This window comes from Nanorana parkeri, unplaced genomic scaffold, assembly GCF_000935625.1.
Source record: "Nanorana parkeri isolate BGI_ZX_2015 unplaced genomic scaffold, ASM93562v1 scaffold24, whole genome shotgun sequence".
Classification (NCBI taxonomy): Eukaryota; Metazoa; Chordata; class Amphibia; order Anura; family Dicroglossidae; genus Nanorana; species Nanorana parkeri.
In genome coordinates, this window is record NW_017306292.1 from 1,400,573 (window position 1) to 1,415,474 (window position 14,902).

Consider the following 14,902-nt stretch of genomic DNA (forward strand, 5'->3'; position numbering starts at 1 on the left):
TGGCCATCCCCATTCAGGAAGGTGTCAGGACAATGTAACATGTCACAATATATACCTGCACTCTGGCCTCAGTCAGGTCTATCTTGAGGGCCAGCTCCTCCCGGGTGTAGATATCTGGATAATGGGTCTCAGCGAACACTCTTTCCAGTTCTTTCAGTTGGGCGCTGGTGAATGTGGTCCTTATCCTCCTCTGCTTCCTCTTCTCATTCAGCCCGCCGTGATCAGTGAACAGCTTGTAAGGCACTGCGAAAAGCAAAAGCACAAAGCCCAGAGGGGTTAGAATACAACCATTGCAGGGGACCAACACCAAAGTAATACAAATACAAGAAGTGCTCTGTACTGGATGAATCCCTCGTTTTATCATTCAACTCATCTTTAACTCAATAAGTAAATAAATAAAAGAGAGAAAGAAAGAAAGAGAAAGAAAGAAAGAAAGAATGAAGGAAGGAAGGAAGAAAAAAGAAAGAAAGAAATAGAAATAGGAACTCAATAAGTAAGTAAATAAATAAATAGAAGAGAGAAAGTAAGAAAGAAAGAAAGAAAGAAAGAAAGAAAGAAAGAAAGAAAGAAAGAAAGGAAGGAAAGAAAGGAAGAAAGAAAGAAAGAAAGAAAAAGAAAGACAGAAAGAGAAAGAAAAGAAGAAAAGAAGGAAGGAAGGAACGAAGGAAAGAAAGAGAGCGAGAGATAAGAAAGAAAGAAAGGAAGAAAGAAAGTAAGAAAGAAAGCTTTAGTAGTGTACCAAAACAAATATATGTTACTATCAGAATAATAAAAACAAGATAATACTGAAAATAAATAAAGAGCTATAGCAATATAGGTAATATAACCATGTACTGTACCAAGTTCTACATTTCATGCCAAAACATCTATCTATCTATCTATCTATCTATCTATCTATCTATCTATCTATCTATCTATCTATCTATCTATCTATCTATCTATCTATCTCTGTCTATCTTTCCCTAGTATCAGTGTGGACTAGTGGCCCATATCCAGGGGTGAGAAGGACTGTGGTGCCAGGAACAATGTCCATGCTTGGTAGGTGGGTGGTAAGGGGCAGCGCTGGCAGTCTAGTCGGTGGCCAGTGAAGTCCCTGTATTTTAGGACAGTGCCTGCGCGATGATGAGTTTTTCTCTCGGGTTATCTAATTATTTGCTAGGCTTTACGTCTCATCCCGGAGTAAATAAATTATGCCTATCATTTTGGCAGCTTAAGATAATTTTGTTGGCGGTTCGGGTGTGACTAGGATAGTGTAACCCTGTAACTGAATTACGCCTCGCCTGCAATCGCTTCTAACGTGATAAATTCTTTCATTTGTGTAAGCAAATTTGGTTTGGTAAATACTAAACACATTTCCATTTTCAAATGCAATCAAGGATTCCTATATACGAGGGAAGAAGGGACTGCTTCCTCGCAGGGAAGGGAAGACTTGCACAAGCCACTTACCTGCTGCATAGGGGCTGCTCTGGTGGTCCCTGAGAGTGCCAAGGCTGCAGGATCCGGGGGTGAGGGATGGGCAGCCGGAGGTGGCCCCAAAAGTGGTCCTGATGGGGTTGTACTGGAAGCCACTGGCTTGGCTGCACGAGCTGAAGTCAGCATAGGCTGATGCCAGGCTGGAGGTGTCCATGCCAGCCATACATGACTCGTAGGCAGAGGAATTGAGGTAAGAATATTCCATTTTATACATTGAAAAGGCTCTGGAAGGCTCACCAAAGAGGGAAAGAAATAGACTAGCTGGAGGAGGAGGTGGCTGTGTGCTGCTGATGTGCTCTGTTCCACGCCTGCTTCAGCACTGGCCTCCTTACTAGCAGCAGAGCCTAGTTTTATGAAAAAGCCTCCTATGAGATGCCTTGCCTGAGGTCTCTAGAGCATATAGTGCTCATAATAAACTTGGCTCTTTCCACTTGGACAATAGCAAAGCGGTTGGTCTTATTGCTGGCGCTTTTTACATGACAATAACTCATCAGTCTATTGGGCTGGCACTGGGGGGACCTAGCTGTCCAACCTCCCTATCATTGATTCCCTGCATCTCTAATTAGAATTTAATAGCACACCATTACGTAGCGAGCCCTCCATCCTCCATTCTAACCAGCTCCCTGCCCTTTAATTCAATCACACTCTGTGCAAATAATGAAAGTTGGGTGACGATTCTCCCTGATCCAATTTCCCCCCAGCTTTTAAGCCATTTCAACCCATCATATATACCTTTGGCAATAAATTGAGATGCCGTCTTGTTGATGTTGACTCCTTTTTCTTGCTCCCCTGCAGGCCTTATGTAAACAGGCAACAAAAAAAAAAAAACTTTTATGATCAGGGTCACACTGACCTACACCAGTGCTTGTCCCTTCAGTGCAGGTAGGGATGGCATAGAGGTTCAGCGCCGGGCTCAGCACCATGGCCAGGGCACGGCTGGGAACTCCTTCCTCAGGAGGCCCTGAGGACTCACATCAGCCTGGCAGCAAAGCTGGCACTTTAATAGCAGGTGAACCAAGGCAAGTCTCTTCTCTGCAGAGTCTGCACACTGCACACTGGGTCAGAGCAGATCCCACATAGCCGATGCCTGGAAATTGTATCGTTGATGCATGTTCATTTAATATATATTATTATATTATTGTTTTAATTGCACCTTTTTAATGTCTAGTTTATAATTTGTCTGCTGTAATTAACATTATTTACTCAGTACATTTTTATATTTATGATATTATTGGGTTTACTTCACCTTTTTAATGTCTATAGTTTATCCTTTTTATGCCTTAATTGACATTATTATTTTTATTAGCATTATTTGGTTTATTGCATCTTTTGAATGACTAGGTTGTCCTTTTTCTGCTGTAAATACCAATATTTACACAGCAAATTATAAATCCCATTATTTTCAGTATTAATATTCTCATTAATATTACTGAAATTACCACCACAATCACTAAATATGCTGTTGCTTTATTTTTCAGTAGAAAGTAATATTGTTTTTATTATTACTGCTATTACCACCATAATCACTAAATATGCTGTTGCTTTATTTTTCAGTAGAAAGTAATATTGTTTTTATTATTACTGCTATTACCACCATAATCACTAAATATGCTGTTGCTTTATTTTTCAGTAGAAAGTAATATTGTTTTTATTATTACTGCTATTACCACCATAATCACTAAATATGCTGTTGCTTTATTTTTTAGTAGTGTTCCCTCTAATAACTGCAGTAATAAGAACATGATCATAGCTCCTATCACCTCTCCAGTCCTCTCTCCTTACCCTCATTTTGCATAGCATTGTTCTCAGCATTGCCTTTGCTGGATATCACATATAGCATCGGTGTAGAGATGCCCACTGAGTAGCCCCGCTCCTAACATTTGCCCCTCCGTGCCCTCTCTGCACGCAGCCCTTCTGTCCTGCCTTAAATTACCCAGCAAGTGACATGATTGCACATAGATGATCTTCCCCATCCTGCTGCCTGGGGAGGTTCTTGTGAGGAAGAAAACATTCATTATTCTCTTCATTTCCCCCTACACACAATTTCATTTTGGAGTTATTTGCAGCAGATCAGCAGCTTGGGCAGAAGCAAGACACTGAAATCCATCTAGATTTGCCTTATTTCCGAGGCTGCTGGTGAGGGAGGCTCTCTGCAAGGCAGGAAAAAAAACCCCCATACAACTCCTTGTAAACAAATGCTGGGTATTTTACATGATCCTAACATGTGGATAATTAGTTCAGCTGCATTCATTACCCCCTTTATGTGGTCTGTAACAAGTCCATAATTAAAGTAACAAACTCATAAAGGCTTAATGGGGGTATTTAAGCTGTACAGTGCTTTCCAGGTTCATTCAGATTCAATAGACAAAAACAAGCACATTAAGATGACACTTTTTTTTAAAGCTCCTGGTGTGTCCTGGCATTTGATCACATCACTCACAAGAGTCCTTGTCCTTAACAAAGATGGCACTTTGCAGCCACCATCATTCATAAAGTTTTGTGGCCAGCACTGAGAGTTTTATGACATAAGTTGATTGCTTTATTGCTATGGCCTGATGCACAATGTGGATTTGATCAAGAATAAAGGCTTGCAGGCTGCTGGGGAGTAACGTGGTGGCAGTGATGGGATGAAAATAAATGGGAACGCAGTTTTGGTGACAAATTGCAGGATTCTTCATGTCTTTTATTTTTCTTTTCTGGTGGCCAGACAGCAGGAGAGAATAGCAGCAGAGACATCAGTCTTCAGTAGTCCCAGTGCAAAGGCCTGCAAAGACGGATGTGAATCCGAATGCACTTACAGCAAGAATTTATCTTTATGTATCCTGCTCCTCATGAATATCAATGCACATTTTAGTCAGGGGGTCTATTCACCTCTGCAGCAACTAATGGATTCTTCTTTACTGACAAAGAATGTCAAATAGTAAGCTTTTCTACTATCCTAACCATTTGATGGGCTGGTCTTCAATTGTCATGCCAGAAAAAGCCATCTGAGCCTACCTGTATGGTGAATAACACTGTATGGATGAATATTTCTATTTATAGTTTAACAACATTGTAGTAAATATAGGAAGATAAAATGCAGCAGTTGTTTCAGATTAATCTCTGATCATATTTATTATTTTCTAACCTGTGTGTGTGTGCTATAAATAGACCTTCAAAATACCTTAAATTGAGCTTTTATGTTTTTTTTACATAAAATGATGAGCATAACATAACATAATCAAATATAACAATATCAAACGGTGTTTTATTTAAAAAGAAAATAATAAAATAAATTGCTTAAAAATTGTGGTGAGAGCAAATATAACAATAGAACAATGAAAAAAGTCACTGACTGAATAGGTACTATACTATATATAGTATATATATAGATCTATATATATCTATATAGATCTATATATATATAGATCTATATAGATATATATAGATCTATATATATAATATTTCAGTTTGTACCTTGCTTCTGAAAATATTTTGTAACTAGATGTTATTTATTTATTACAAATGCATTTTTTTAATGCATTACTATATTACCATGAACTTGGTGATCAGACTGCTCTCTAAAGTATTATGGTCCAATTTAAATTTTACACAAATAGAACAAACAGCAATTCTGTGTATATCTGATTGTTCTGCAAGGCATTTCTGTAATTTCCTTATCAAATAAATACAAATGAAATGACATGTGTAGTTTGTGTTCTGTTACATATTGCTCTTTATATATTATATTTCTAAATTTGTTGTTGTGTTATAGTTTATATGCTCAAAAGAAACGTTGGTAAATACATAATTTAAATCCTACCTACAAATGAATGCAAACCTGTCTTATTTCAATTAAAAACACAATTGTTTCATGTGTCAGTGTTTTGGTTGGTGACAAATTCTGTGAATATATATATAAGATATTGTTTATACCATATCTCTCTCATCTTCTATCTCCCTCTCTCTCACTGTCTTTAAAATTCTGCTGTTTCAATTGTTTATCCTCTTATTTTCCCATCATGCCTCACTCTTCTTTGTGCTTGTTTTGTGATATATCCTTCAGAACACAATATCCAGAATATATGAGTGGTTATCATAGCCAGTCATTGTTCACAAGAAGCTGATCTGCTTTTCCTTCCTCAGAAATGTCCAGATTCTAACATTAACTAATCATCCTTCATTGTTCTCTTCATTTCAGAGTACAGCCTGCCAGAGTTCACAATTGGTATACATTTCCAGTGTTCATATATACACCTTCCTTTTTTCATTTCCTTATCATTGAATTCTGTCCCTATGTTCATATACATGTCTTTCTATATTCATATTATCTTATCGTTGAATCCCCGCTTACTAAGTGGCAAGTACCTGCTCTCAGGTTTGTTTGTTCATCAAATAAAGAATGCAATCAAATAAATAAAGAAAGAATAAACAAAGAAATAAAGCGTAAATAAAGAATGCATGTGTAAGACTTTAAAGTGAAGTGTCATGATTGGATTTGGCTGATCAGTTTAATTAGTTAAGTTTTAACATTGAGGCAATAGTCAAAACTGATATTTTACCATTTTTCAGTGAATTATTTGTATAAATCTGATCTGGGTACTTTCACCACTCATTTTACCATACAGCAGCTAAGCCTTTCAAGTCTGTTTCTAAGTAGCTACACCATCCTGTCTCCGGCATGACCTATTATTTCAAGCATCCATAAAATGGGCAATACAGGACAAAACAGAGAAAAGAAGTGTGTCATAAAAAGCAATAATTTTTCTATTATTTTGTGGCCTTGCGATTTCAATTAATTGCAAGGCCAACAATTGACGCAGGGAAAAATCTAAAAATGTACTAGTAAAATAAACAAAACAATTATAAAAATGGCCCGAAATATTACAATTACATGTTTGGGGTGCCAGATAAAATGCTTCTCGCTCTATTTGCACTCTGAAAAATGAGCACATACAGGTTTATTCAGCGCTAAAAGCAGTAATGTGCGAAGCACACTAACCTATACACAATCAAAATGTATCTATCATTGATCTTCTCCAGAGAAATCTGGTTGATATGGGTTACTGCTCATTTCACATGGTAGCTGCTCCTGCTCGAACAAGTGTAGCCACCACTGTCTGCAGTATGAATATAAACCCTGCAGTCATTGAGGAGTCAGGCAATATGTCAGTGAACTGTCTTTCGTTGAAGATACTACTACTGCTAATTCCGAAAATTCTCTCAATTTACCTTAATGTGGGTTTTATGCTGTTCATTGCATTTATATTCCAGGAAGATCCCACATGTGCATCTGAGTACCTCTACAGATGTGTTCCCTACTTAGAGAAGTCAACAAGGAAGGAGACTGGGAATTTCTGTGTTGCATATTCACATGGCTCAGTAGCTTGTCTTCCTAGAATATGCAGTTTTGAGCAGTGTGGTGGTCTAATGCAGTGCAGCTATGAAAACATAAAAAACAAAGCCCTGAGTGGGCTATGTCATATGCATGTTTTCAGGGATTGGCTTCAATTTTGACTGGAGTGTATCTTTAATGGATCAGTTCATCTAAAACCAGCAAGCCAGTTATTGTTAAACCTCCAAAGTGTCACAATGTTTTGGTGGTGTGATCTCAGCATTTGATTTCCCAGACTTGTAAACCTACTGTGGATGTTAAATGTGATCCTTACACTCTTTACTGAATTAAAAGATTTTATATTATAAAGAATATGACTGGAGATTTGTGAATGCTCCAACATTGGTGAAAGCAACTCCAAAACTCCAAGATGTGCCATGGCACGGATATACCCCTTCTGAAATCCCCAGTAGATAACTGGAGCCTGTGGGTTGCATTATCATTATAAATCCATTGTGATTTTTAGCAGCTTTTCCATCTTTTATTTTCACATTTGTTACCTTCTCCTTGGCCTTCTTCCCTGATTGTAATCACACAGGTTTTTCTGTTGGGCAAAGTTTTTCCTTTTTGGACAATAAAAGTCTAGCTAATCAGATAGAGTTTAGTTAAATGACAGCTTTATAGATTTCATAGTTTGTGTTGTTTCTATAGAAATAATAATAATAATAATAATAATAATAATAAATATGGTGTTCTGAATTAGTGTTTATTTGACTTCTAACATTTCAGAAAACTGTGGCCGCTGAATTTCTAGCAAATTTCTGATTAGATGTCTGTTATCCATTTCTGGAGGTAGAGCAATGGGTTTAAAGAGGACCTTTCATTAAAATGAATTGTTTAAATGAATAAGTAAGACACATATCAGTATTAGGCCCCCTTTACATGTGCACCCTCCATTTCGTCTTATTAGGGGGTCCTAGATTGATCCCCTGCTGAGTCAGGTCAGAACGAATGTTTGATATCTGTGTAAATTCAGTTTTTTCTTTCATCTTGTGATAGAGGTAAAATAGAACCGTGTGATCCATATATGCATCCGGATGTGAACTGACTTGTGTCTGCCTATATCTGCCCACATCAGGTCGGGTCAGTAAAAGTGGACCTGGATGTCAGCTTATGTATTCAGTCTGCCAAAGCTGAATGTGAACAGATGCACATCTGCTTACATGCGGCCGCTCTTAGGGATACATTGCAGTCCACTTTTGATTTGATTATCGGGCCTTACCAAATCACATGAATATTTTTAGTAAAAAGTATGTATTTTTTTGCGATGAATAATAAAACTGCTGTTCCCAATCCCAACCCGTGCAGCCTGGGTCCCATAGCCACCACTCTTTATTGCAGAGAATCCATTGCTTGCAATCAGATGTGGATGAAATATACCTTATCCCATATGTATAGATAATTACAATTGACACCAAAGTTTTTAATGCAGTAACACACAGAGTAGATTAATGTGAACCTGTGCCCAGACTAAGCACACTAGAGTATTTTCATATTTTGAACAACTAGTGAAAACACTTCAAAAGAAGCCCTCAATCACCTCTGTGGCTATAGACATTCTGGAGAAATGTATTTCCAAAGTTTTCAACACAAACATTGAAATCTTAGCTTTTTTTCCCTATGATAGCAAATCTTGGCAGGGTGCCAGCTCTCTAATGTGAACTAACAGCAGGTGTTTCTATGTTGTAAGAAATAGAATGAAACTGAACTTTAGAGGGTTCTTTTTTAATCTTTATGCATTAATTACTTTACCTTAGATATAGGGAGTGAAATCAGCCTCTATGTTTGTCCTGGTGACCGTTGTAACTGGAACTGAAAGTGATGGGAAATCCAAAATTCACTTGAACAGCCTTGGAAATCTTCCATTGAAGATAGTTTTGATGTCTTTTCCTCTACATTTTTTTGAGTCTCTGAGACAGGAAGTGAAGACAAAGCTCCCTAATTGGACACAGACAGCAAAAAACTGGGCAGGGGTTTTAACCATTCCCTACTCTATGGACCATTTAAAAAAATATTGGTTTCACATATTCTGTTTTGGCTGTCTTGGTTTTAGGTATATTGTAAGCTGACGTCTTTCACCTGTATATTTAGAAAAAACTATAATTCCGATGTAGAGAAAATCAGCTGTGGAAAATTAGCAGTTTTGAGGCTGTGATAGTGGCTTAAGACAGTCAGATATGGACATATAATCTGATTGTTTTGATCTGATCCATGTCCATGTCTAGCTGTAACCCTCTGGACTTTCTAAAGCAAACCTTTTACCTAAGTACAAACATACTATATTGCAGCATACCACTCTTTAGATGTGGTGGCTGCATTCATTTTTCAGATTTTTATTTACCTGGTAATCCTGCTAGTAACACATTTCCTTCCTTAGGGTGACAACACTCACTGTTCTCTATCTCTAGAGGAGCAGTGGTTTAGGACTATGGAACACCTCCAACTCTCCTTATCTCCATAACACAAAAAGTTAATTATTAGTGTTGGGTTTCATACACTTTAGGTATCACATATTCGCCTATTCCTATGCTGTGAGTAAAAAAACTGACACCTCCAACTGCTCCTGGATGCTCTGAAATAAGCTAACTACTGGATCCAGCCCTTTCCCCTTTCCTAAGAGTCACTATTGGCTAATAAGACTGCCAATCACTGTAATAGGCCAGTAGGGCCTGTGTGGCTCACACAGGGCTTGGCGAACAAATTGCCTGGGAGCTAAGTGGCGTAAAAAATTGGGATTTGAACTGTTTGGGATATATTGAGTGCTTGATTTTTTGAATACTAGCGTTGAAAGGTCATAGGGGCAGGGGCAGGGGCAGGGCCAGGTTTGTGCCCCATTGAACCAAGCAATAAGTGTATTTTAAAGCACATGTATGTTCTGGGTGTGCTATGAGGAAGGACCACATAAGCACCTGGAGATACCTGCTCTGTGCTCAATTAGGTACGTATGTTCCTCTTTAAGAGATTCTGTCACTTTGCCCATTTAGAGTAAAGTAATGGGTCTCTTAAAAGTCAACCCCTTGACCCAATTAAATTTACCTCTCTGCTTCGTTCCTGTATAAGCTCTATGTTGGATGCTGTCAGAGCTTACACATGGTTGATGTTGTCACCCCCTCTCTCACATGACAGTGGTCGAGCCTGGTGATTGGCTGCTCAGGCCCATGTTTTGAGGCCTCTCCAGTGTGGCAATGGATTGGGAAGGTCAGTATAGGTGGGAGGGGCAGAGAGCTCTCTTTAAGCTTTGCATTAAAATGACACTGTTGAAAGGGATTTATGAGAGCTACAATTGCTAGCTGCCTGGCTGTTTCTGACGTACGTATGTTTGAGTCACACATGGATCAAGCATGCTGCAAATGGGTGTCAGAAATTCTTGTCCCCACACTTATTACAGGTGCAATACTCAGAAAGCAAGTCAAAGCTTCATCATGATATGGAACTAAAGGAGAATTTAGCAGTGACAGCCTCCATGATTCTCCCATACAGAGTCCACAGGTTTAAGCTAGCCATAGACACTAGAGGGCAGTCTGATCATATCTTCATGTTTGACTACCATTAGGCATCTTTCTTGGCCAGAATACTACTGATTTTCCACTGCTGATTGCTTAGCTACTGTAAAAAGTGGTTTATGGATTGTTTTAATCACCGCTACAACTCTGTTCTCATCCTTTGCTTTCAGGGTTAAAGCCTACTTCTACTTACTTTGTGTGATCTAGTACAGGCTTCAGTGTAATTTGTAAAAAATGTGTACAAAGTAAATCAAAAGAGCTTAGATAAGTCTACAGGACAAGGGCATAACATCCCCCCTCTAGGCAATTATATATACAGTATATAATATAGATAGATCTATATCGAGATCTATATACAGTATATTTATAGTATATATACATATATATACACGGACCTCTCTTGTCAGACACCTCACTCTATTCCTTTCCAATGAATTATTTCTGGTCCTCCCTCTATCAGCCTTTTTACCATGGTTCGGTGAGCAAATGTGCTCTGGACTTCATTTCTCCCTTTGTGGTATCTGTAGGTTTGTTTTTCAGTGTTAGATCCATTGTTGCCATGTGAAATCTCCTCTAAGGATGAAAGTAGAGGAGAGCTTATTGCTGCCTGACAGGTCCCAGCCCACTGTTTTGTTCGAGCTGTGCTTTCTACATGCGAGCCCTCGCTAAAACTTGTACCAAATGGTTAATTTGATTATTTAAACTATAGGCCAACTGCTACACCAGCCTTCCACCACGCGTCTGGGAGGAAACAGAAGCCATCTCGAAGGAATAATCTAATAAAACTCAAGTGTGGAAAAAAAAAAAAAAAAGGCCTGTGATATCCAAGCGGCACAAATGGAATTAGAGCCTTTATCCAAAATAGGCCCTTTGTGTGCAATGCAGAACCACATCTATCTAGCAAGAGTCCGTGGACAGGTCCTCAGTTTGTTCATCGCGTTCATACATGTGAACACAGACAAAAATAAAATTATGTGGGGAACCCATCTATCAAGGGAGTGTATGGAATGGCGCCTTGCCACCACTGTTCACCCCACAACAAAGGACCTCGATTGTGATCCAACCATCGGATAAGATGCCAATCTCCATAATGCCTCAATAAATGAATTTCTATTGAGTATTTGAAGCACTTATGTATACCATGATTGAACTGTGGATTTCAACCGGCAGATATGTTCCGTGAAACTCAATAATATAGATTTTTTCCCTTAAATGTTACAAGAATTCCACAGATACTGTGGAGCAAAATCTATTACGCACATTTCTTTATATACTTATGTATGAGATTTGTACTCGGGGGCATACAGAAGGGGAAGAGGGATTCTGTACATATACTTCGAAATAAAAAAAATTGAGGTTTGTACATTTCTTAATACTGTGTTTTCTAATGATGGTCATGTACCATGCAATACCTATTTACGCATTACAATTTAGGAATCACTGTGATGATAGGGTCGTGTGCGAATTAACAAACTAAATTGATAGCATTGGGCCTGAAACCTTCCATCGTAAGATGCGCTGGAGTTGGAGAGATCCCTTGGTGATGTATATGCTGTACATGTTACATTTTAGATGGAACTTACTACAATAAAACTGGATTTTATGGATACCGGTCTCGTGCAGCTGATTGTGGAAGAATTGTTTTTAATTGTTTAAATAAAAGTAACACACACACACACACACATATACACATAAACCGCCTTCCTCTCATTTATACTTGTGCCTAGAGGAACCACTATTTTAGTTCATAATTCAAATTAGTCATGGACCCTCCTCAATCTGTGATTGGACAATGAAGGAACAGCACCACACTGATAAGGTCCTCACTTTGTTCACTCTGCTCCGTACCCCTGCCAGCAGTGCTAGAAGCAAGTCACTGTGTAATAGTAGAACCTGATTAAACTAACCCCCTCTCCCTATCACCCCCCTACTCTTAACATTGACCCTCAAACTAATCCTTCTTAAAACCCCAGCACTAACTTTATTTATTCTTACAAAAACTCCTATAGTCCCATCCCTAACATTAACCGTCATACAGATCGTCTCTAAAACCCTAACACTAACCTCATCCATACCCCTCTCCTTCATCCAAACCCTAACACTAACCCTGCCTATAAACCCATCCTTAACACTAACCCTCCTTATCACCCTATCTCTAACCATAAGCCCCAGACTAACCCTTCCTATAAGCCCATCCCTAACACTAACCCTCTCAATAACCCTCCTTATTACCCTACCTCTAACCATAACCCCCAGACTAAACCTTCCTGTAACAACTAACAATTACCCTCCTTATCACCCTAACCATAACCCCCAGACTAACCCTTCCTGTAACCCCATCCCTCACACTAACCCTTTCACTAACCCTCCTTATCACCCTACCCCTAACCATGACCCCCAGACTAACCCTTCCTGTAACCCCATGCCTAACACTATCCCTCACACTAATCCTCCCTATAGCCCCAGTCTTAACACCATAGCCCTAACATTAACACTTGTGTAAACCTAATAGATTGTTTCCATACTCACCTCTCCTGAGTCGGGCTCTTCTATGCTGAAGACCAACCCTTCCGATGGCACAAGGTTCTGGTGCTGCAATCTACTGATTTGCTGTGGAGGATTACTTCAGTGTAGTGAATATGATTTGCAGTTTGATGATGCTGGTTGTTGGTTAGATCCAGGAATTCTCTTATTTATTGTAAAAAAAAAAAATCCTGTTTGTTAGTAATATCTGTAAACCATTCATTTCACTGTATAAGGCATTCTGGTGTGTGTTTGGGCATCTTCACAGACACAGATGTAAGTGTACATTGTTAATACAAGAGAATCAGCAGTAATGACTTTCTGAAGTCAATGAATAATACTGAGTCGGATTCGTTTTGAAGTAGACCATCAAGCGGAATAACTACATGTAGGAATCTAGGGCAAATACTGCTTTCCATAATAAAGACATATTTACAGGCTGTGTGGAACTAACACCAAGAAAGGTTGAAAGTTTAAAAGACACTTTTCTCCCCATTCTTTACCATTCAGGAGCTTTCTATCCCCCTTGAAAGTGCAGAAAGAATGTTGGGGAACAATGAGACAAAACAGGAGACAAAATGCCATTGTGGCGGGGCAGCAATTCATGAGAAAATGCTTGTCAAGGAGCACATAATGTCTCACTTCCACCAGCCTCATTTCACCGCAGGCAAAACACAATGACATGGAGATGAATACTGCGTTAACCCCTTTTACCCAACAGAGCAGCAATTTGTGGTTAGCGGTGCTCATGACCTGTCATTCCTGTCAGGGGGGTTTATTAGAGGTCCCTGGTGACCCTGAAGGTAATAAGGGGCTTGAAGCAGCGAGCCAATGTTCAGATAATTCAAGATTATGAGACATGTAGAGTTGAGATATTTGAGATGGGTATTTGTGGCACCGTAACAATATAACAAATTAGAAACCCCAACCTGGGGGTATATTTTGCTATCTGATAACAAGAAAGACAATACATGGTATATGGGCTTATATGAAAAAGTATATTTAAATATAATATAAATGAATATACAAACAAACAACTAAGGATTTACTTGTTTTTATGGAAATAATGGCACCAACATTTTCTGGGGTTGTTTGCCTGATGTAGAGTTATTAGAGACTCAGATTAATTAACATCAACATCAATGCATTCATTCTGGTGGCAAATTCATATTTCAAAGTGTTCCTAAACCTTTTTTTGCTTATAATTGTAAGCAACCTTCCTTTCTCTAATCATTCAATGTTTTATTGCTTTGTTTTGGGTATATTAATAAAATCAAGTTTTGTTGTCAGTATTGCTAAACTTGAATTTTGTTGATTGTCCATTTGTCAAGTCGTGAGGACCTGTGCTTTGTCCTCACAAACTTCTTTGCTTTGAGGATAGAACCAAACGAGAATCCAATTGACTAACATTTCTAAGGCCACAGAGGAATGGAGACATGTGTTCCAGGAACAGGGAGTGAAATAAATTTTACCCAGTGGTACACAGACAGAAAAAAATAACCTGACATGGTGTTTAACTGTTCCATATTCTATCCCAAATTTACATTCATTTTAGCTATACACACACTTTTAAGGAGCATAAATCACTTGTCTTGTTTTGGAGAGTTGGAGCTTGATCTTTAATTTTACCCTTTGGCTATTTCACCAACACCCCTGTGCACTTAAATTGATTGAAACTTGGGTTTGTTTCACTTGCATGTCCACTTCTTGTTCCCCTGGCGAGCAAAGAAATACAATTTATTTACTATCAAACAAGATGTAACTGGACAACAGATTGAAACAGAAAGTGTAAGTCAAATTTGGAAAAATATAATTAATCACACAATTGGATCTGTTTTTGTATGTTTAAATAAACCAATGTAAAGATTTACAAATATTTAGTCAGAGGCACTGTTTGCTCTATTTTATAGTTCCCTTGGCTGGTACCTGGCTGCTCAAGTAGCAAGTGCTGCATTGAGGAAGATAGGGGTAATACACCTGAACGTTCTAGGTTTTCCAGGGGGCCTAGGTAGAAATTTAACAGGGTAAA

General features: G+C 38.6%; 1 protein-coding gene across 1 annotated transcript in view; it reads right to left on the bottom strand.

The window, feature by feature from the left end:
* The window catches only part of PHOX2B (paired like homeobox 2b), a 3,951-nt gene extending 2,176 nt beyond the window's left edge, over positions 1-1,775 (bottom strand). The window contains exons 1-2 of the mRNA XM_018564718.1: positions 1,447-1,775; positions 56-243 (exon numbers count right to left, since the gene is read on the bottom strand). Of these exons, the coding sequence (XP_018420220.1) occupies positions 56-243; positions 1,447-1,687 (429 nt within the window). The 5' untranslated portion in view covers positions 1,688-1,775. The remainder of the gene's footprint in view (positions 1-55; positions 244-1,446) is intronic.
* Between the last annotated feature and the right edge of the window lie 13,127 nt (positions 1,776-14,902).